The 21,430-nt window shown below is 54.6% G+C and overlaps 2 protein-coding genes across 3 annotated transcripts; one reads left to right on the top strand and one right to left on the bottom strand.

Moving 5' to 3' along the window:
- Positions 1–238: 238 nt before the first annotated feature.
- SLC18A1 (solute carrier family 18 member A1) lies at positions 239–9,270 on the bottom strand. Of its 2 annotated transcripts, none has more exons than XM_069035423.1 (16): positions 9,228–9,270; positions 7,902–8,066; positions 7,265–7,625; positions 6,667–6,725; positions 6,384–6,467; positions 6,097–6,189; positions 5,782–5,871; positions 4,871–4,914; positions 4,692–4,752; positions 4,490–4,585; positions 2,940–3,018; positions 2,793–2,844; positions 2,172–2,235; positions 1,970–2,089; positions 1,092–1,225; positions 239–800 (listed from the first exon to the last, which is right to left on the bottom strand). In XM_069035423.1, exons 2-16 carry the CDS (start codon positions 8,014–8,016, stop codon positions 687–689), a joined length of 1,566 nt encoding a protein of 521 aa, XP_068891524.1. In that variant the 5' UTR covers positions 8,017–8,066; positions 9,228–9,270; the 3' UTR covers positions 239–686. The 2 variants fall into 2 exon arrangements, with proteins under 2 accessions (XP_068891524.1, XP_068891525.1); XM_069035424.1 differs by having other exon boundaries at positions 6,384–6,452.
- Positions 9,271–11,854: 2,584 nt separating this feature from the next.
- On the top strand, positions 11,855–20,624 carry ATP6V1B2 (ATPase H+ transporting V1 subunit B2). Its single transcript, XM_069035413.1, has 14 exons — positions 11,855–11,976; positions 13,772–13,827; positions 14,484–14,582; positions 15,151–15,244; positions 15,339–15,416; positions 15,874–16,013; positions 16,118–16,219; positions 16,732–16,829; positions 17,032–17,155; positions 17,681–17,831; positions 18,147–18,229; positions 18,315–18,419; positions 18,955–19,084; positions 19,171–20,624. The coding sequence occupies exons 1-14, from the start codon at positions 11,868–11,870 to the stop codon at positions 19,305–19,307; spliced, it is 1,506 nt and encodes a 501-aa protein (XP_068891514.1). The 5' UTR covers positions 11,855–11,867; the 3' UTR covers positions 19,308–20,624.
- The last annotated feature ends 806 nt before the right edge of the window (positions 20,625–21,430 follow it).

The following is a 21,430-nucleotide window of genomic DNA, read 5'->3' as shown; positions in this document are numbered from 1 at the left end:
GCGGGAAAGGGGCGGGAAAGGGGCGGGAAAGGGGCGGGAAAGGGGCGGGCCGCGCTGTCATGGCGGCCGTGGCGTCTCCCCTCAGGGCGGGCCTCGAACGCACCCCCGGCACAAACAGACGCTGAGGGGCCCTGAGCGTTTGGCGTGGGTTAATTCCGCACTCTGGAGCGGTGGGAGGAACTGCGGATTCTCTGCTAAACTCTTCCCTCGGAGCTTTCGAGACCCCCCGGCTGAAGCACCTGACATATCCCCGTTAAATACAGTGATCTGACTGGCTTTGTTGGCGGAGTCTAAACCTTATTCCCACCTCAGTTTCTTTAGAGTTCTTCAAACGAATAAATTAATTTAATGTATGCTGGGAAGGACACACGAGCTCTGAGTAGCAGAGACATAGCACAACACATCAAACTATACCAAGACAGAAACAAAGGATTTTTAGTGTCCTCAGAGGAGCGGTGACATGGCAGTGACATCTTTATTGCCAGCTGCCAGCTGATTCCATGGCTCAGTCCCACAGTGGCTTCACTCAAGGCGTGGAGCCTCCAAATCCTGGTGGTTGGAGAAGAGGTTGGGAATTCAGCCTCCCACGAGTGTGGAATAGGCAGGTTTGGCTGTGGCTGCTCACACATCCGCGTTCTGTAGCCGGAATATTGGCTCCAGAGCAGGGCACGCATTCCTTGCCCTGGCTACTCCACATTTCCTGCCTCCCTGTCGCTCTCCTCCGTGAGGGCGAATTCCCGCAGGGCTTCCTTCGGGGTGTAGCTTTTGGGTTGCATGGGGCACTCCTGGCTCAGGATGGCCTGGGTGAAGCAGAGCAGAAAGCACGCTTTAATAAAAACAATGATTCGTTTCAACAGTTAACAGGAGCATTGTCACATTGGCAAAAAGCCAAAGCTGGCTTTCCCCCAGGGAATACGAGCTGTGAGCACAGGGAAGGACGCTCGAAACTTTCCTGCTTTTATCGGAGTTTTTTTGTCGCTTTTTGAGGGTGGAATAGAGCCCACCAGGGAAGACGCAACCCCTGGCAAATTTATTCTTAATTCCCCCAAATCCCTGGGATACGAAACTCCAGGAAAGCATCCCTGACTGACCATCTTCTCCTCCGTGGCCGGGGGGCTGCGCAGGAGGCAGCAGAGCGGGGCGTAGGCCACGTTCAGCACCCCGACGATGACCATCAGCCAGGGGAAGCCGAGGGCTCGCACAATCGCCCCGCCCGTGGAGGGGCCTGTGTTGGGGAAGATGAAACAGGAAAGCCTTATAAATATGATTGCCTGACAAAAGATTTTGGGAATATGAAAACTGTGAGCGACATCGAAATGAAGGCCACCTTTGAGATATAAAGTCTTAGTTACTGAACAACTGGAAAACAATGGTATAGCCGGCTGAAGGTAATCCCCTCTTGATTAGACAATACCCTCTGCTTGCAGACAGGTCCAAGGGTCAGAGCAGACCCTACTGGCTCAGCAGAAGGGGTCCAAGGAGTAGTTTTTAGAAGTTAAAATGTAACACTCTATGGTAATGTAATAACTCTTATAGGCTGTATGTAAATGCTATAGGATTTGTACCTTGTATTAGATTGGCTAATGAGAATTAGAATACTCAGCACAGAAGATGATTTATTGTATTGTAACAAGGACCTCGCTCTCTTAATTCGTCTCTCTTACGCTCTTAACTCTCTTAGCCTCATGCTCTTAGCTCTCTCGCTCACTCTCTCTCCCTCTCTTACACCTTGGGCCTGCTTGGAGCTGCAGCTGGCAGCTCCAAGCAGTGCCCTTGTACCCACGCCCTTTGCAATAAACAGAGTGTTCCAAGATCTGACTTCAGAGATCTCCCGTCACCGGCCCGGCCCGACCGAACCCCCCCTCATCACGATCAGTTTCTACAGCCTGCAAATTCAAACATCAAAAAGGGACAAAACGCCAGGGGGGATACACCCTGAGTAGCTACACCGTGAGTAAAGCTCTCCTACCGATGGCAAAGCCCATGCAAAAGGCCACGTCGGCGATGGCGTACACGGTGCCGTAGGCAGAGGTGTGGCGCAGGTCCACCAGGTAGCCCATGATGGGCATCATGGAGGAGTCCACCATTCCTGGCCGGAGCAAGGACAGGCTCCTCAGTCCCTGCTGCCCCGGGGGAGCTGCTCAGGAGCAGCCGCGGCACCCCCAGCTTACCTATGGCAAAGCCCAGCCCGGCGTTGGGGCCGATCAGGCCGTAAATGTTGGTGGCCAGAGGGACCTGGGAGAGGAGAGAGAGGAGGTGTGAGGCCAGAAGAGCTGTGGGAGGTGGGAGGGGGGGATACAGGGCATGGAATCACAGACTGGGTTGGGTTGGAAGGTTAAAGACCACCTAATCCAACCCCCTCTGCCATGGGTGGGACACCTCCCACTGTCCCAGGGTGCTTCAGCCTGGCCTTGGGCACTGCCAGGGATCCAGGGGCAGCCACAGCTTCCCTGGGAATTCCATCCCATCCTCTCCCCACCCTCACAGGGAGGAATTCCTCCCCAATATCCCACCTAACGCTGCCCTCTGTCACTTTGAAGCCATTCCCTGTGTCCTGTCCCTCCATCCCCTGTAAATATTCTCTCCCTGTCTTCCCTGCAGGCTCCCTTCAGGTCCTGGACCGCCACCATTTGGTCACCCCAAAGCCTTTTCCAGGCTGAGCAATCCCAAATCTCTCAGCCTGAAGATCTGGAGACCTTTCCCAGATCTGCAAAACCCATCCAGAGGTGCAACCCCTGAGCATCTGCTGTGCCAGGACCGTGAAAATCCCTGTGGATTCTCCTGCTACTCACACAGAGGAGGCTGATTCCCACCACAGCCATTCCAATCATGGAACACAGCCACCTGCAACGGGAGCAGAGGGCAGGAGTTCTCAGCCTCCAGCAGAACCTGCTGAAATTTGGGCTGGGCTGAGCCAAAATCTTTAATATGCCACTTACCTGCCCATCCTGTTAGCCAGAATCCCAAAGAGGTTGGTGCCAATGAGGTAGGATATGCTGGCAGGCAGGAATGCCATCCCTGGAGAGAGAAGGGATTAAAAAGAATGTTTCATGCCCAGAAAAAAACAGATTTGCACCAATTTTCACTCCCTAATTGCCTACTTTGGAGAATACATGAGCCAGGCCCGGCACGTGAACATCTCCTCTCATAATTTCTCCCTCTCCCACGTCTCCACCTTTTCCCTCACTAAATAAAGAGGAATAACACAACTGCTTAAGTAAAAAGCTCGGGGATCATTATGTAGCTCACGATTAAATATTTGCTCTCCCTGCAGCTTTACCAGGTGTTTATTTTTCATATCCTCTCCTGCTGACAATAAATAAAAGTGATCAGCTCCGTTTCCCTGGGACAGCTTCCTTCTTGGAACACGCTGATTTGTGTTTGCTTTCCTCTCCTCTCTCTAACAGCTACAGAACATGGTTAATCCTGCAGATTTCCCAGAATTATGGGAGGAGACAAAATAAAGAAGCCCCTTTGTGTTCGGAACAGCTGGTGGTGGGTGGGTTGGTGCTGAACTCTGAATCCAAACTGCTCTCACGTCTCAGGTACCTGAACATCTTAGGGAATATCTTTGGGATTTTGTTTTGTTAAGTCACCTCAAAGCTCCTCCCGGTGACAGAGGAGCCCTGAGCGCTTTTTCCCTGCGTTCTGTCCCTTCTCCCCCTCCCAGAATCCCTGGGTGCCGCTTTCCCCTCGCCCATCCTCGCTCCAGAGAAGCAGCTGAGGCTTTTAGTGGCTGCCTGCCCAGAGGATAACTCGATCAGGAGCAATTCCAGCCCCCTGCTCCAAGCCTGCAATCCAATTTGGGATCTAAGTGCAGCCCGGGGCACCCCCCGAGTCATTCCTGTGCCAATTGGGTTTTATAACCATTACTGGTTATTTCTGCAGCGAACACAGGCGCTGTTATCTCCACATCCCATTTTCCGGGCAGCTGGCAATCAGCACAGCCCATCCTGCCCTGCCTGGGATGCTGGGAACGGCCTCGTTTCACTCAGAGCTGCCTCTGCAGAGCCCATCTGGCCTCCACAATCGCAGCCCAGCACGAGCCCATTGTCTGCCCTGCAGAAGATGGGCTCGGCTCCCGGGGCACCCCACAGCCTCCCTGCCCCGTTACTGCTCCGCTGGGGAGCAAATTCCATACAATTTTTGCAATAACAGAGCAGAGCACACGGCGCAGCCACCACTGAGGATGTTTCCAGCTGGAATTGGAGCCGTGCACAGCCTGGGATCGCTCGCTCCGCAGGCATGAGGGCAGATGTTTCCTTCTTTTTATGGAGTGATAGAAAAGATGATTCAATCCCTCCTGCAGTGCCCAGGCAGGGACAATTCTTGGTCCCTGGAAGTGTCCAAGGAACGCCTGGACGTGGCACTCAGTGCTCTGGGCTGGTCACAGGTTGGACTCGGTGGCCTGGGAGGGTTTTTCCGAATGATCCTGTGATCCTAAACTCTCTGAAGCTCAGGGGAGGAGGCTGCAAAGCTCGGGACCTACCGAGCTGCCACTGCGGGGAGCACATGGTCTGCAGCATCCAGATGGGCAGCGTGGGCTCCAGCATGGCCACCCCCATGTTGGAGAAGCAGAGGGCTCCTGGAAAAGGGAGAAGAGGGAGGAAAGCTCCATTTTAGCCCTTTTTGCTGCTGTTTCAAGCAGGCACGAGGGAGTCTTTAACCAGGGGACAAATGTCCACCTTTACCTGCAGCCACCAGGATGTAGGGGTCTCGCAGCAGGGTGGACAATGGGGTGGCTTTGGTGCTCTGCACAGGGGGCAAGGTGGGCTGGGGGCTGTGCGTGCCCTCTCCTGGTCCTGGCACAGCCCCCGGCCCTGGGCAGTGCCCACTTCCCTCACCCAGCGCCGCTCAGGCCCGTGCTCACCTCCGGGGAGATCCGGGAGGGCTGCAGGATGCACAGCTGCAGAGCTGGGGACAGAACACTGCTGATGGCTCCTTCCTGCAGGCACCACCCCTCCCATGCACCTCTCCTTCCCCTCAGCCCGACCCATCCCAGCAGCAGAACCCTGGGATTCAGGGGCTGCTTGGGGATGTGGTTGGAGAGGGCAGGGCAGGAGGGAGCAGCAAAACTGCCCCGAGTGTGTTGGGAGGGTTTTGTCAACCCCTGAAGCAGTCAAAAGTGCAAATGCTCCCAGCAGGCTGCCAGCTGGGGAGCTGCCACCGGAGTGTGACAGAGATGGGATGTGGAAAAGGAAAGGATTAAAGCAGGAAGTGTGATAGGCACGAGGCCCACGTTTCATTTTGCAGCAGCTCTTGCACTCTCCATTATGGATATCTTGCTTTGCAGCCAGACAAGGACGGTAACTGGGGCTGTAATTTAATTAGCTCCAGGCTTCCCACTGCAAATGCAGTTCCTGCTGGCTGGAACTTTGCTGTGGCACTCAGAAGGCTCCCGTGGCCTTCGTCTGGGGGCAAGAACAAGGCACCATTTCTGCTGGCAAAGCCTGATTCCTTCACGGCACCAAGAGGCTGCACACAAGGGTGCCTTGCCAAAGAATTCACAGTGCAAAGAGCTTCACTAAACGTGCTGTTTGAGCCATGAAAGCAATCAGGGGGTTTATTAAGTAATGAGGGATTAATTCCTGCTCTGTTGCTGTGTCAGTCATCTGGAGACAGCAAACATATGATTTAGCCCTGACAGAATAACCAGTGCTGATGGTACCACCCATCCGTGTTAATGTGCCTCTTCCTCCCCACAGACCCTCCCTGAAGCATCCACATTCCAATCTTTTCACATTTTCTTTATTTGTAGGGCTAAACCCTTTGGTTTCTCACCTCCATCCAGAAGGGCGAGGAAGGCCAGCACCAGGAAGGGCGACGCTTTCCCCACGAACTCATACATGATGCTCCCGAAGGGTGCCCCGACTGCAAGGGAAGGGCTGGGTCACACCCTGGCAGTGCCACCGTCCCCCGAGCCTGGAGCTGCTCTGGGTCCCTGCTGGGTGCTTGGGAAGGTGTCGGTCCCACAGGGAATGGGCAGAGGGAGGGAGGGAGGGGAGCACCCAGCCCGTGGAAGGCACGGCCAGGCAGGTGGGATTGCAGGAGCAGGAGATGCAGTGGCCGTGCCCCGTTGGGAACAGGGGTCCTTACTCAGCACTCCCAAGGCCAGGCCTCCCAGGGCAATGCCCATGGCACTGCCCCTCTCCGAGTCATCCGGGTACACGCTGGCCAGCAGGCCCAGGCCTGGGGGGGCACAGGCAGAGCCCACCTCAGCCTGGGCCCATGGAGGGGGCTCCTCTCTGGAAGCCGCTGGGATTTGGGGGTGTTCAGCTGCTCCCTGGCTGGGGTGGATGCAATGAGAAGGAGGAGGAGGAGGATGATGATAACCCAGCCGAGGGGAGCTGACGCAGGGACTGAGGTGCAGCCAAAAGCTTCACCTGCCACCGATGAGAAGGAGGAGCCGACGCCTTGGAGGGCTCTGGCGATGAGCAGCAGGGTGTAGGTGCCTGAGAAAGCAAACACTGCGGAGGGAGGGGAGAGCTGGGGTCAAACCCTGCAGCACAGGGCAAGGCTGGCCCCAGCTGGCACCAGTTTGAGGGCAGCGAGATGTCCTTGTCACCCTTTCCAGAGCCTGGGTGCTCTGCTCTGTCCTTTCTCACACGGAGCAGAGGAGTTTGTGCTGTGCAGTGTGGGGAGGGCAGAGGGGAGGGCGATACTCACTGACTGTGGAGAGGAACATGATGGTGAACCCAATGAACATGGGGATGTGGTATCCGATCCTGGAACGGGAACAAAGAGGCCCCAGCTCAGGAGGGCTCCTCATTCCCCCTGGGAAATGTCTGTGGGCTGGGGAGCAGCTCCTGAGGGGGAGATGTGCCCACAAGTGCCGGCCAGGGGGGCCCCCCGTGCCTCCCCAGTAACACTGCAGAGCCCACCCAGGGACACAGCTCTTCTCCCCAGCCCATCTGCCCGCCCCAGCACAGCTCACGGTGTCTGCAGGAGACAAAGAAAACCTGAAAATAACATTTTATCCACAACAGACTGGGAAGCTGTGTTTGTTTATTCCGTGGTCGCTGGTATTCGACAGCATCTGCCAGCACCTGAGGAGAGCATGAGCGAGGTTTGTGCTGGGATATAAACTCACAAGCCATGTGCAGGCTGTTAGAAAAAGTAAAATTCCTGCCGTTTTCGGGGCTGTATTCTCCCTCTTGCTATTCCCCCCCGCAATCCTTGTGATTCCTCAGCTCCTGGTGATTCCAGCAGCAAGCAGGAGCCATGGAATTGCATGGAATTGCAGGAACCCCGGGGTCTGACCTACCTGTTGGTCAGCAGACCCACCCAGGGGTTGACCAGCAGCTGGACCAGAGCCTTGGAGGCGAAGAGCAGCCCCACTCGGGTGTTCTCCTGGGCCAGGAACTCCCCACCCTCCAAGCAGCCCCCGGGTGGGGTTTGGGGGGTGCTGGGGGGGTGTCCTGGGGGGCTGCTCCCTGTCCCGTTCGGCAGCTCCACGGTGCTGGTGAAGCCCCGAACGGGCACGGTGGTGTTGTCAAAGGAGGAGAGCGCAGAGGAGAAAGGAGGAGCCCTCGGGGCTGCAGGAGTTGGCTCGGGCAGGGCTGAGCTCACAGAGCTGTTGGCACCTTCGTACTCTATCGTGTAGAGGAAGGTGGGGACGATGGGTACTGGAAAAAAAGCCAGGAGAGGGATTAGTTTGGGATTTTCCTCCATTTTTTAGCTCGGCACGCAGCTGAACTGAGCGGTGCTGGCCGGGTGAGGGGTCCTGGAAGGTCCCCTGGGCAGGGAACCCCTGGCATCACCCGGGACTGATGGAGCAGACTGTGCCCCCAAAGAGCCCCACTCTGTAGCCCTGAGACAGACCCCACAGAACCCCACTCTGTGCCCCCAAGCAGCCCCAAAGAGCCCCACACTGCACCCCCCGGCAGCCCCAAGCCCCGTACCCACGACGGTGAGCAGGATGTTGTCCAGCAGCAGTGCCACAAACACCACCACCAGCACCAGCCTGGGCGAGGCCCTGCCCGTGGCCAGCCAGTGCTGGGACCCGGCCGGGGACATGTCCAAGGTCCTGTGGGCTCCTGGGCTCAGGGGTCAAGGCCTCCAAAAACCTGCCAAGAGACGATTCCAGGTTAAATCTCCCTCGGATCAGGGCTTCTCCCTGGGGAACGCAACTCCTGGGGTCACTCAGTGCATCCCCAGGATCTCTGTGCCATCCCCAAGATCTCTGTGCCATCCCCAGGATCTCTGTGCCATCTCTAGGATTTCTGTACCATCCCCAGGATCTCTGTGCCATCCCCAGGAGCTGGGAATGCTGGGATCTGGCTGCTTTTTCCAGGAGCTGGGTACTTTTTTCCAGGAGCTGGGAGCTTTCCCCAGGATCTGAGTGCCATTCCCCAGGTGCCATGTGCTTTTCCCAGGATCTATCTGCTTTCCCCAGGATCTGGGTGCCATTCCCCATGGTCTGGGTGCCCTTCTCAAGACCTGGGTGCTGTCTCCAAGATCTGAATGCTTTTCCCAGGATCTGTGAGCTTTCCCCAGGAGCTGGGACCACCAGCTCTGCTATCAAATGATGCATTTTCATCAATCCTGCTTTTAAATTCCCAGCTGGAGCGTTCTCAAACCATTCCCGAGGCATCTTGTACCTGCTTCAAGGCATCGTTTAAGCCTCCTCGCAGAGACTCCAAGCACAGATCAAGCCTCAGCTTATCCAAGGTAATCTTGACATCTCTTATTCCCTGTTTGTTCTTTGGAGATTCAATTGAGCCTCAAAGGAAATTCATTTACGTTCTGTGTCTTTCGATTGAAATGTCAGGGCCAGACACGGCACTTCAAAGCCTCACGGATGTGATTGAGATCGAAGCTTCCAAGGAAACAACACTCCAAAAATATCCCTCTGAAATTTGCATTAAACCAACCAATTGAACCCCCCAGCTCCTGGGGACTGAGTGGCAAAATGGATGGAGCTGAGTCCGAGCTCTCCCTCTTCCCAGGAATCCTGGGCTTTCCTGAAATCCCAGGCAATGGGAGTTGCCAGGCTTCCATTACAAAAAGCAAGCGCTCCAAATGCTTTGTCATCACGGGGAAGTGCCACACGAGGTGGAAAACTCTCACTGCACCTCCAAGGAAATCCCAAACACCAGAATTCATGCAAAAGAGTATGAATATAAATAAATTTAAGAGAGAGAAAGCAGAGGCAATAAAGACACGTAGTTTAAGCTCTCCCTGTCCCCTTTCTCTGCTGCGTGGAGCAGAGGAAAATGTTCTCTTACCCCGGCACCCATCTGGGAGCGTGGAGCTGCTGCCGCTGCCTCGCCGAGCTCTGCTCCCCCGGGATTTACGATTCCCTGTTATCAGGAGAGGAGAGGAGTGTCCCTCGTCCCCGCAGGTTTAATTGGAACCTCACACGAGTGTCCTGGAGCTCTCCGTGCGTCAGCAGGGGTGGGCTGAGGGCTGGGAGCGGGGCAGGAATGTTTATCCTCACTCCCAGCTTCCAGCAGGGCTGATTCCTCCCCGAGCACCAGAATTCCTGCCTGGATCTGGGCACCTGGCCTGGCATTTCGGAGCTCTGGGGGATGTGGGTACCAACAGGTTGTGGTCCCTCCTCACCTCAGTGCTGCCTCCGCCCCATGGGATGCTCTCCATGGCTTTTCCCAGTGCCGTTATCCTGCCTCCAGGGACAAGGAGATCTTCCTGGACCAGGCAGGCTGGTTCCCCACAGGCAGAGCGGGATGGAAGATCCCCCCAGGCACGGCGAGGTTCTGCAGAGTCCCTTGGCAACGGGCTCTCTTTTCCTCCATCATTTCTGCTTTCTTAAACTTTTGACACTTGGCTCCGTGATTTCTCTTTTAAACCCCAAACCGATACCATCCTTCATCCAGGACGCAGAGATTTACTGCAGGGAGAGGGAATAAATCCTGAACAGATTCACCTTTCCTCCTCTGGCACGTAAATCTGCCGCTGGGGCCATTTGTCTGCCTCCTGCCTGGCCCCAAAACCATTGCCAATAACGGCAGATGAGAACATCCTGCCCGGGAATTCCCTGGGTGGGCATTGGAGCAGGAGTTGAAGCCTTTAAGTGGATTTCACGAGCGGAGAATTGAATGCCCGGGCCTGGAAATTGCTTTCCCGGTGTGTGGAGCCGAGGCAGGGCATGAGCAGTGCAGCAGCACCATCTGCTGAGGGAGCCCGGGGAAGGATCCAGACTCTCCTTCAGCACGTGGGCACCTTCCTCTTTCTCTTTTTTGACCTTTTACTCCCTCTTTTTCTTAATTTAATCCTTTTCTTAATTTAATCCTTTCTCTGGAATTATTTATTCTCTTTGCTCCCTCCTCGGGAGGTTTCGTTTCCCCCAGCACCTCGGCCTGGCTGCTCCCCCGAGCAGCACAGAATCACCCAGATCTCTTTGCACTCGTATTTGCCCCAAATATTTCCAGTTCTGAGCCAGCAGGAGGGAGGGGATTGGCTTCTGACCCCGATCCATTCGGACTCACTGCTGCGTCTTTCTCACTTTCTTTCCCTTTTTCTTCCTTTTGTTTTTTATTCTTCTTTTTCTCTATTTTTCCATCTCTTATTAGTTTTACCTTTCTCTCTTTTTCTCTTTTATTTTTCTTCTTTCCTTTCCTTTATTTTCCTCTTCCTCTTTTCTCTTTTCCTTTTTCCTCATACCTTTCCCCTTTTGACTTTTTATTTTTTATTCTTATCCATTAACCTCTTTCCCCTTTTCCTCTTCCTCTTCCCCTTCCCCTTCCTCTTCCTCTTCCCCTTCCTCTTCCTCTTCCTCTTCCTCTTCCTCTTCCTCTTCCTCTTCCTCTTCCTCTTCCTCTTCTTCTTCCTCTTCCTCTTCCTCTTCCTCTTCCCCTTCCCCTTCCCCTTCCTCTTCCCCCTCTTCCCCTTCCTCTTCCCATTTCCCTTCCCTTTCCCCTTCCCCTTCCCCTTCCTCTTTCCCCTTTTCCTTCCCCTTCCCCTTCCTCTTTCCCTTCCCCTTCCTCCTCCTCTTCCTCCTCCCCTTCCCATTCCCCTTCCCTTTCCCCTTCCTCTTTCCCCTTTTCCTTCCCCTTCCCCTTCCCCTTCCCCTTCCCCTTCCTCTTTCCCTTCCCCTTCCTCCTCCTCTTCCTCCTCCCCTTCCCATTCCCCTTCCCTTTCCCCTTCCCCTTCCCCTTCCCCTTCCCCTTCCCCTTCCCCTTCCCCTTCCTCTTCCTCTTCCTCTTCCTCCTCTTTCCCTTTCTCCTTCCTCTTTCCCCTTTCTCTTTCCCCTTCCCTTTTCCCGTTCCTCTTTCCTTTCCCCTTCCTCTTCCCCTTCCCCCTCCTCTTCCTCTTCCTCTTTCCCCTTTTCCTTCCTCTTCCCCTTTTCCCCTTCCTCTTTCCCCTTTTCCCCTTCCTCTTTCCCCTTTTCCCCTTCCTCTTCCTCTTCCTGTTCCGTTTCCTCTTCCCTTTTCCCCTTTCCTTTCCTTTCCTTTCCTTTCCTTTCCTTTCCTTTCCTTTCCTTTCCTTTCCTTTCCTTTCCTTTCCTTTCCTTTCCTTTCCTTTCCTTTCCTTTCCTTTCCTCTTCCCTTTCCTTTCCCCTTCCCTTCCCTTCCCTTCCCTTCCCTTCCCTTTCCTTTCCCCTTCCCTTCCCTTCCCTTCCCTTCCCTTCCCTTCCCTTCCCTTCCCTTCCCTTCCCTTCCCTTCCCTTCCCTTCCCTTCCCTTCCCTTCCCTTCCCTTCCCTTCCCTTCCCTTCCCTTCCCTTCCCTTCCCTTCCCTTCCCTTCCCTTCCCTTCCCTTCCCTTCCCTTCCCTTCCCTTTCCCTTTCAGGACCCGGGACAGCTCCGGCCCCGCCCCTGCCCGCGGTGGGCGTGGTCAGTGCGTGGTGGGCGTGGCCTCCCCGCTATAACCGCGCGTGCGCGCGCGCCCCCTCAGCAGCCGCTCCAACATGGCGGCGGTGCGGGCGCTGCGCGGGGCCGTGAACGGCGCCGGGCCCGGCGGGCCCCGCGAGCAGGCGGCGGCCCTGACCCGCGATTTCCTGTCCCAGCCGCGCCTCAGTGAGTGCGGGGGACCCCGGGGGGGCTGCGGGGAGGGGGGGGTTGGCCCTGCTCGGTGGCCGCGCACAGGCCGGGCCGCAGCGCCGGGCCCGGGCAGGCCGCAGCCTCAGGCTCGCCCATCCCCTCAGAACAGTCTGGGGTCGGGCTGTTAATTAACAACCTTAATTCCCCCCGGCAGCGCGGGGAATTGTGCAGCCCAGCCCGCCGGTGACACGGGCTGTCCCGTGTCCTTCCTAAAAAGCCGGCCTTTATACCGGGAGCTGGAAATGGTGGCGGTGGGATGGAGTCTGTTCCTTTAACACTGAATTGAGAAATCGCGTGAAAAAGGGGAAATGCGGGACTTTGGTAAACTCCCTTTATTGCAGCGCGGTGGGGAGCAATCAGACTGTGTGAAGGCGTTTTTTCTGGCAGCAATTACATAAAATGACTTTACCTGTGCCCTAAATAGCACCAGGACCTGTAAGGTGCTGCCCAGGAGCTTCTGGGTGATGGATCCTTTGGAAATATCCGTCAGGTTTGGAAGCCAAATCCACCATTTCAATTTCAGCCTCCCTTTAACTCTGTACTGTGGAGTGGAGGCTTCAGTCAGGGTCGGAGCCAAGGTGACTCCATCCTCAATCCAGGTTTTTCCACGTAGATTCCGGCTTTTCCCTGAACTGGCATCAAGCTGGGGATGGAAAATGTTTCAAGTTGGGTTTGGTTTGTCGTGGAACTGGTTGATCCTGGTGGAAAGGGGAATTCTGAGTGGCTGCTGAGCTGCTCTCGTGGGGAGCTGGTGCTGATTGGTGCCCAGGAAATGTTTTCTCATGGGCAGAGCGGGAAGCGAGAGGCTGCTTGAGAAAGAAGTGCTCATGAGACAGTCATGGGATTAAATGCTTCATTCAGGGTCAGGTTTTCCACTTGCTGTGGGCTGCAAACCCTCGGGCTCCGAGCTGATTCCTCCTCCTGGATAATGCCTGGGTGATCTCCCGGCACAGGAGCGGCCCAGCTGCTGCTGCTGATTAGGAGTAATTAAGGGACAGGGTTCTGTCTTAGGGTGTTTAGAAGGATTTTAGGAGTAAAATTGAGAAATTCAAGTTTAATCCCAGCTCCCCTGAGCCCGGAGCTGATGCAGGTTGATTATTGCCCGTTAAGATCTCACATTGCAACAGTTTCAGCTGTTTTATTGCAGTGTAAACACGGAGCTGTTGACGGTGCACACAGCACCTGGGGAGCTGCCAGGCCTGCAGCGGCCTCTGTGCCTCCCTGGTGCTGATGGAATTGGTGATCCTGGCTGGGGTCTGGATGGCTCCACTCCCCCACTTCCCCTCCTGGGCACCAGGGAGGAACAGTCCCAGCTGCTCCTCGTGACCCTGAGGGAGCTGTGACTCAGGGTTTCCTTCATCAGCAGGTCAAGTGATGCTTTTTCCCTGGGCTGGCAGCAAAATCCTCCCTTGGAATCATGGAATGGTGTGGGTTGGAAGGGTCTTAAAGCCCATCCAGGGCCACCCCTGCCATGGGCAGGGACACCTCACACTGTCCCAGGCTGCTCCAAGCCCCTTCCAACCTGAGCAGGGAATTCCTGTGATGGCCAGGAAAACACCGGGATCACATCAGTGTCCCCTGCAGGGCTTTGCAGGAAGCAGCAAAAATGCTGGACACCCAATCCTGCACCCAATCCTTCTTGTGGAGTTCAGAATAAACAGAAATCAGACCCCAAAGCTGCTAAACCCGAGCCCGGTGGGAGGGAAATGGAAAAACGGGATCTGGAATATTCCTGAGGAAGTGCCTGACTCATGCCTTGTGTATTTTCCAGCTTACAAAACTGTGTCGGGTGTGAATGGACCCCTGGTTATCCTGGATCAAGTGAAGGTAAATCCCAGCTGTTAAAGAAGCTTTTTGAGGGAGAGTTGACAGGAAAAGCTGGGAAAGGTGAAATCCACGCTGCTGGGAAATTCCATGGAGCGATTTCGACCCATTTCTGGCTGCTGGGATAAATGGGAATGTGGGAATTGCTCTAAGGCTGGAGGAAAGGGAGAGGTGCTGGCGAAAGAAAGGAAACAGAGTCTGAGTTTTACCAAACCCCCTGGAATGCTGTTTAAATTCCAAGCTGAGATGAACCTGTTTGCTTTGTTCCTGACCTTTCTGTTTCCACGTCAGTGCTCTGGAAAAGGAAGCTGTGGACAGCTCTGGCTTCTTTTCAGGCTGTTCTGGAGGGCAAACAGCTGCTGCAGGTTTTTCTGCCTGTCAGATGCTGCACTGGGGCTTTCTGTCACCATTTGGGACTCCCAGGGTCTTCAGAACTGATTCTGACAGCTCCTTCTGCAGCTCCAACCCTGCAGATGCTGCTTATTCCTGTAGAAACCGCTTTACCCTGGGAGATCCAATACCCTGGGAAGCAGTTTTGTTCTGATGCTAAATTATTCTTAAAACTGAGGAGTTTCTGGGCTCGGAGGTGGTGATTTTTGTTTGCTGGCTGCTGCTGTGCAGTTTAATGCCTTCCCTCCTCCCTCTTTTCCCCCCCAAAGTTCCCCAGGTACGCCGAGATCGTGCACCTGACCCTGCCTGATGGCACCAGGAGGAGCGGGCAGGTGCTGGAAGTCAGTGGCTCCAAGGCTGTGGTTCAGGTAGGAGCAGGAGGCTCTTTTTCCATATTTCATTAGTCAGGGTGAGCCCTGAACCAAATCAAACCTGTCTGGTGATGAGCTCTTTTTAAATGGAGGCAATAAATCACCTGCTTATTCCACGTGCAGGTGGCATCAGTAATTTTAGGGGATTTCTGACAGTGCACAGTGATTTTTTTTTTATTTCCATCCCACTGGATTCCTCTGCTGCTGGATTAAAGGAATCCCCTGGAATTTGCAGTATTGGGTTCCAGATCAGCCCTGTGCTATGTGGGTGCTGGTATTTCTCCTAAAAAGCTGTTTCTTGTTCACATTATTTTACCTGAAGAGCTTGGCAGAGGGAAACACTTGAGATCAAAGGAATTGCACCATGTTTGGTGGTTGTTACTGATACAATTCATGAATTTTGTTAAAAGCAGGGTTTTGTGGTGTTTGTGCCAGCGCTTTGCCCTTGAAGCCCTTTCCAGAGCAGGAAAGGGAGCTCCAGGTGAAGCAGCATTCAGGAGTTATTTTGTGAAGCTCAAAACTTCTGCCCTGGGGTTTATTTTTATTTTTTCTGCTGTATTTGCAGGTATTTGAAGGCACTTCAGGGATTGATGCTAAGAAAACCTCCTGTGAGTTCACCGGGGACATCCTGCGAACCCCGGTCTCAGAGGACATGCTTGGTGAGGATTCACATGTGGGTGTGAGGAATGAACAGATTTATCCCAAATTACCTGATTTTCACAATAATTCACGTTTTTATTGTTGTTTCTGTAGGCAGAGTGTTCAATGGATCAGGAAAACCCATAGACAGAGGCCCCATTGTCTTGGCTGAGGATTTCCTGGACATTATGGGTTTGTTCTTAGTCCTTTTCTGGTTGGGGGTAAATTCAACCCAGGTGTTTCAGCTTTCTGAATTTATATATTTGGCGTAGCAACAAGATCTAACTTAGGAGGAGCTTCATCTTATTTTTGATTGTGTGTGGCATCAAATCACCCAAGTGCAGGGACATGAGGTAGCAGAAAATTTTCTGCCACGTTTGGAAGCTGTTCTTTATTATTTGTAGACTTAGTTCTACAACATCTAAAGATAAAAAGCTGATAACCTGGTGGGGTTTTAAATCATTCTTACCCCTGACATGAACATGTAACATCAGAGTCTTGGGGGGTTTGAAAGGCTCAGCTGTGGTCAGGTGCAGCTGAAGATCTGTTGGTGTCACAGTGGGGTTTGTACCCCTTTATCAGGGGCTGTTTGATAAAGCTTCCAGCATGTGCAGGGAGTAACATTGTGTTCTCTTCAAAAATCCCTCAGGCCAGCCAATCAACCCCCAGTGTCGGATCTATCCCGAGGAAATGATCCAGACTGGAATTTCAGCCATAGATGGCATGAACAGTATTGCCAGGGGCCAGAAAATCCCCATTTTCTCAGCTGCTGGGCTGCCCCACAACGAGGTGAGGCCTCAGAGCTGCTCCAAGCCTTGTGGGAGTCAAAACTAAATCTAATTCTGGGCTGTGGAACAGCATCAAATGCAAACCCTGGAGTATTTCTTGCCTAGATTGCAGCTCAGATCTGTCGCCAGGCTGGCTTGGTGAAGAAATCCAAAGATGTGATGGATTACAGCGAGGAGAACTTTGCCATCGTCTTTGCTGCTATGGGGGTGAGCCCACAGTGCTGGAGGAAAGTAGGACTGGAGGAACTGGGGAGGGTCCTGAGAGTGGCTGGAGTCTGAGCAGGTTTTGTGCGTATGGAATTAAAGGATGGGTGAAAATCCCAAAAGTCAGAAGTGCTGGAATCTGGCTCTGGCACAGGGTGCCCAGAGAAGCTGTGGCTGCCCCATCCCTGGAGGTGTCCAAGGTTGGATGGGGCTTGGAGCACCCTGGGATAATGGGAAGTGTCCCTGCCCATGGCAGGGGGTGGCACTGGAAGGGTTTTAGGGTCCCTCCCAACCCAAAGCATTCCCTGATTCTAACAAAGCGTGTCTGATCAGGAGAAAGTATCTCAAACTTGATCTCCAGCCTGGAATTCCAGAAGCTGCTCACTCTGGGAGCGCAGAGGAGGCTTCCTGATGGAGATCTTTGCTGTGGGTTATTAATGAGGCCATCAGCCCTTAACAGGGTGCAGAGCGTGCCAGGGTAAACCCAGAACTGAGGCCTTGGTGCTGTGCTTTAGGTGAACATGGAAACCGCTCGGTTCTTCAAGTCAGACTTCGAGGAGAACGGCTCCATGGACAACGTGTGCCTGTTCCTGAACCTGGCCAACGATCCCACGTGAGTGGCCACTCCCTGCGCTGGGGGAAAGCTGGGAAGAACAAACCAGCTGTGGGGGTGCCGTAGGTGCCACTTGTGGTGGGGTTTTGTGGCAGCAAAGCTGCCGAGGAAATGCTGGTGGTGCTCCAGGTGGTGCCTGGAAGCTCCGTGTGGCTCCCAAGTGTCCCTGGCAGCCCCCACTGAGGGCAGGGTTGTGTTCCAGCATCGAGCGCATCATCACGCCCCGCCTGGCCCTGACCACGGCAGAGTTCCTGGCTTACCAGTGTGAGAAGCACGTGCTGGTCATCCTGACAGACATGAGCTCCTATGCTGAGGCCCTCAGAGAGGTGCATGGTCATTAACATGTTAATTAATGTGTTTGTTACCAGGCTGGGTGCTGGCAGAAAGGGGTGGTGGTGAGAAGTGAGAAGTAAAGCTGCTGCTCGAGCTGTTGTGATTGATATTCATTGGAATGTTTGGGAACAGCCGGTGAGGATGAGAGTTAATCCTTGATTGGCTGGGATTTATTTCACTGGTGGCAATTCCACTCCTGGAAGTGTCCAAGGCCAGGTTGGACAGGGCTTGGAGCAGCCTGGGATAGTGGGAGGTGTCCCTGCCATGGCACTGGATGCTATTTTAATTTCCTTCCAACCCAAACCACTCCAGAATTCCATGAGTCAGCAGTTTGATGCCCTAATTTTAGATTTGTCTTGTCCTGTCACACATGGCTGTGCTGACAAACACCTGAGGGGGATTTGTGGCTGCACTTGGCAGGAAGAGCTGCTCGAAGTGCCTGGTGCACAAACCCGGGGAGGCAGCGGCTGCCTGGGCGGGACCTTGACTCCTTGGGAATGTTTTTGTGGCTGTCCCAGGTGTCAGCAGCTCGGGAGGAGGTGCCTGGGCGCCGTGGCTTCCCTGGCTACATGTACACAGACCTGGCCACCATCTATGAGCGCGCCGGGCGAGTGGAGGGCAGGAACGGCTCCATCACCCAGATCCCCATCCTCACCATGCCCAACGACGGTGAGTTTTGGTCTGTTGTTCTCAGGAGCAGCACTTGGAGGGGCTCCCTCAGGGCACCCTGCCTTCTTCGGGGCACACAGCAGCACAGCAGTCCTGTGGCCTTTAGGTTTCTTTAATATTTCACCTTTTGGCTGCTTCTACTAAAAGTGCTTTGCCTTTGAGGCATCAGGCTTGGTGCTCACAGCCTCGACCCAAGAGCACTCAGGAGTTGTGGAGGGAATAATTGATGAAGTCACCTGGTAACAAAAAGCTGCAGCTCAGTGCTAAAATGAATATATAAGGGCTAAAAACTACTGAACTGATTTTTTTCCACAGATATCACTCATCCCATCCCTGACTTGACTGGATACATCACTGAGGGACAGATCTACGTGGACAGGCAGCTGCACAACAGGCAGGTGTGTGCCACGCTGCTCACAACGTGCTGAAGGTTGCTCTCATTTTTTAAGGCTTCATGGTAATCCCTGTGTGGTTTTCCCCCAGATTTACCCCCCCATCAATGTCCTGCCCTCCCTGTCCCGGCTGATGAAGTCGGCCATCGGCGAGGGCATGACCAGGAAGGACCATGCAGATGTGTCCAACCAGCTGGTGGGTAAAACATTCCTCTGGCAACAGGGGCTGGTTTCCAGCACGCCTTTGGCTGCCCAGCCTGGGAAGGCCAGGAGTGGTTGGGATCCAGAACATTCCTGAGGCTGCTTTAAAGCCTTGGCTGAGTGTGCAGTGAGGAGTTTTAACAGGAATTGTGGGTGATTAGAGAGGAGGGAGCAGCCAAGCTGGGAGTGTTCACCTGGAGAAGCTCCAGGGAGACCTCAGAGCCTAAAGGGACTCTGGGAGAGCTGGGGCAGGACTGGGGGCAAGGGATGGAGGGGACAGGACACAGGGAATGGCTTCCCACTGCCAGCGGGCAGGGATGGATGAGATACTGGGAAGGAATTGCTGTCTGTGAGGGGCTGGGCTGGAATTCCCAGAGAAGCTGTGGCTGCCCCACCCCTGGCAGTGTCCAAGGCCAGGTTGGGATAACCTGGGACGGTGGGAGGTGTGGGGGGGGATGAGGTGATGTTTAAGGCCCCTGGCAGATGTTCCATGGGTTCCTGAGCCGGGTCAAGCCCTGTTCCCATCCCAGTACGCCTGCTACGCCATCGGCAAGGACGTGCAGGCCATGAAGGCCGTGGTGGGTGAGGAAGCCCTGACCTCGGACGATCTCCTGTACCTGGAGTTCCTGCAGAAGTTTGAGAAGAACTTCATTGCTCAGGGTAAGGATCCCAGCAGCTCCCTGGCTCGTCCCAGGGCTGCCTGTTGCATTCCCTGCCCCACATCCCCGCCGTGGCTGTCCCTGCAGGGCCCTACGAGAACCGCACCGTCTACGAGACCCTGGACATTGGCTGGCAGCTCCTCAGGATCTTCCCCAAGGAGATGCTCAAGAGGATCCCCCAGAGCACCCTGGCCGAGTTCTACCCTCGGGATGCCAAGCACTAGCACGGCTCCCTGTGCCCCTGCCCCGTGCGATGCTGGTTTGGTTTCCTTTTCCATGTGTTGGTGTTCCCCTGTCGCCCTCCCAGCCCGAACCAGCAGCAGGTGACACCTGTGGCAGTGTTCCCACTGAGAGCAGTTTGGAAAATATCCCTTCTCCCAAAGCCTGGATCTTCAGGAGGATGTTTAGGCCAGCTCTGAAAATGTGCAATAACCACCACGGGGTTTGGGCTTTGAGCTGAGCATTTTTGTGGGGTTTTCAAGGCTGAGCATGAGCAGGAATTGCAAATCTTCACTTTGAAACCGTGGGTTAGAAAAACATGAGAGAGGAAATGGGGCTTGCAGGACAGCATTGCTCTGTGAAAATGCCGGTTTTTAACCAGGGCTGCACATTCTAGAAGGGTTGTGTGAACTGAGCACACAGGGAAGTGACACTGGGGACTCTCCCAATGGCAAAGGTGGAAAAGTCCTTATCCTTTCCGAGGACAAAGGCCAGTGAGGCGCTACCTGACAGCAGCAGGATAAAGCTTAATTACTGAATTACATTTTCAATTTTGAGTTTACAGAGTAAATTTGCTCCTTAACCCTTCTGTGGTTGAATGCTGGAGATGCCAGACAGAACCAGCAGCTCAGCAGTGTCACCACAGCTGCTGGTAATTCAGGGCTTTGTGCTGCTGCTGAGGTGAAAACCAACCTAAAACCTGGCCCAAGTGTGCTGGAGCGAGCTCAGTGGCCTGCACTACACAAGGTAACAGGAGTTAACCAAAAAGGCAGCTTTCAGTGTGAGAAAGGATATTTTGAACCTGCTCGAGGTGTGCTGGGCCCATGCCATGGCTGAAGCTGTTGTGGTTTGCACTCCAGGCACAGATTTGCCTCAGCCCTGAGCTCAGCATTCCCAAACTCTGCAATCTTGGCTGGGCAATTCCGTGTTGTTCCTTTTCCGACGGGTTCAGCCGAGGCTCTGGGCCCGCTGCTGCTGGCAGAATTCCATGCTTTTTCCAGGCTTTCCTGTAGTCTGAGCTCTGGTCTGGCTCACCAGAGCATGTTGCACCTCCCTGCACGCCTCCAGCACCGTCTGGGAAGGTGCTAACATGACTGGAATGTGCTAATTCCAGCTTTCCCTGACGTCTCCCGTGTGCAGTTCTCTGGTTTGTTCCGTGTTCTCTGTGGCTGCAACAGCAACTTTATTCCAGTGCATTCCACCCAAAGCTGTGTCCAGTCTCTTGTTCCTGAGCTCAGGACGGGAGGGCGGAAGCGGTGGCATGAAAATACTTTAATGTAGAGAACCTCTAAATAAATTAAACATGGAAGGTGTTGAACAAACGGGAGCTGCGGTGATTGCGGGGTTGGGAAATCCCTTTGGGTGTTCAGCAGGGCCTGGGATGATCCTGGGAATAGGAATGGAGCAACTTTGGTGCGGACTGAGGGGCCCTGGAGCCACCCCCCTGCTGTCCCTGGAGCTGGGGCCTGAGGAGGAGGAAGAGGAGGGTCTGACCTTCAGCCTCGGCCGGGGTGCTCAGAGCAGTCACAGGGACAGGCTTTGCAGGAATGCACAGGGACTGTGCTCCCTCTGTCCCCACATCCCTCCCTCTCCACAGGCAGTTTGTGCTGGAGGAGGCTTGGAAACCTGAAACTCCTGGAAAACGAGCTTTAGGCCCAAGTTTGGTTGGGATTTTTGATGTGATCAGCACTGGGGAGGGGGGCTCAGTCAGTGACCCCAGCCCCGTTCCCTCCCCTGGGCACCGCTGTCACAGGGTTAGGACAGACCCTGTCCCAGGTGGGAACAGCTCAAGCCTGGCCCAGGGCCCTAGAAAACAGGAATAGCAAAGCCAGCTTTGGAAAGCCCGGGAAGGGCAAAGCCAGGAATGAACAAACCCGGCTCAGCTTTGGTTCCTCCTTCCCCAGGCCTTGGGGCTCAGCACTGGGATTCCCCCCGCGCTGATGAACAAAGGCTGTCCCTCTGTCCGTCTGTCCCCTGGCAGTGCTGTGCCAGCTCCTGGCACTGTCCCGGCGCGGGGACAGCCGGTACCGGCTCCAAGGGCCGCGATGCTCTCCCAGCTGCCGCCGCCGGGCCGGCACAGCCGGCTGCTTTTCTAATTCAGCTCTTTATCCCCTAATGAGTAACGAGC

The sequence above is a fragment of the Aphelocoma coerulescens genome, chromosome 22, assembly GCF_041296385.1.
Source record: "Aphelocoma coerulescens isolate FSJ_1873_10779 chromosome 22, UR_Acoe_1.0, whole genome shotgun sequence".
In the NCBI taxonomy this organism is placed as follows: Eukaryota; Metazoa; Chordata; class Aves; order Passeriformes; family Corvidae; genus Aphelocoma; species Aphelocoma coerulescens.
The sequence above is the reverse complement of the archived record's forward strand: the minus strand, read 5'-3'. Positions and strand labels throughout refer to the sequence as shown.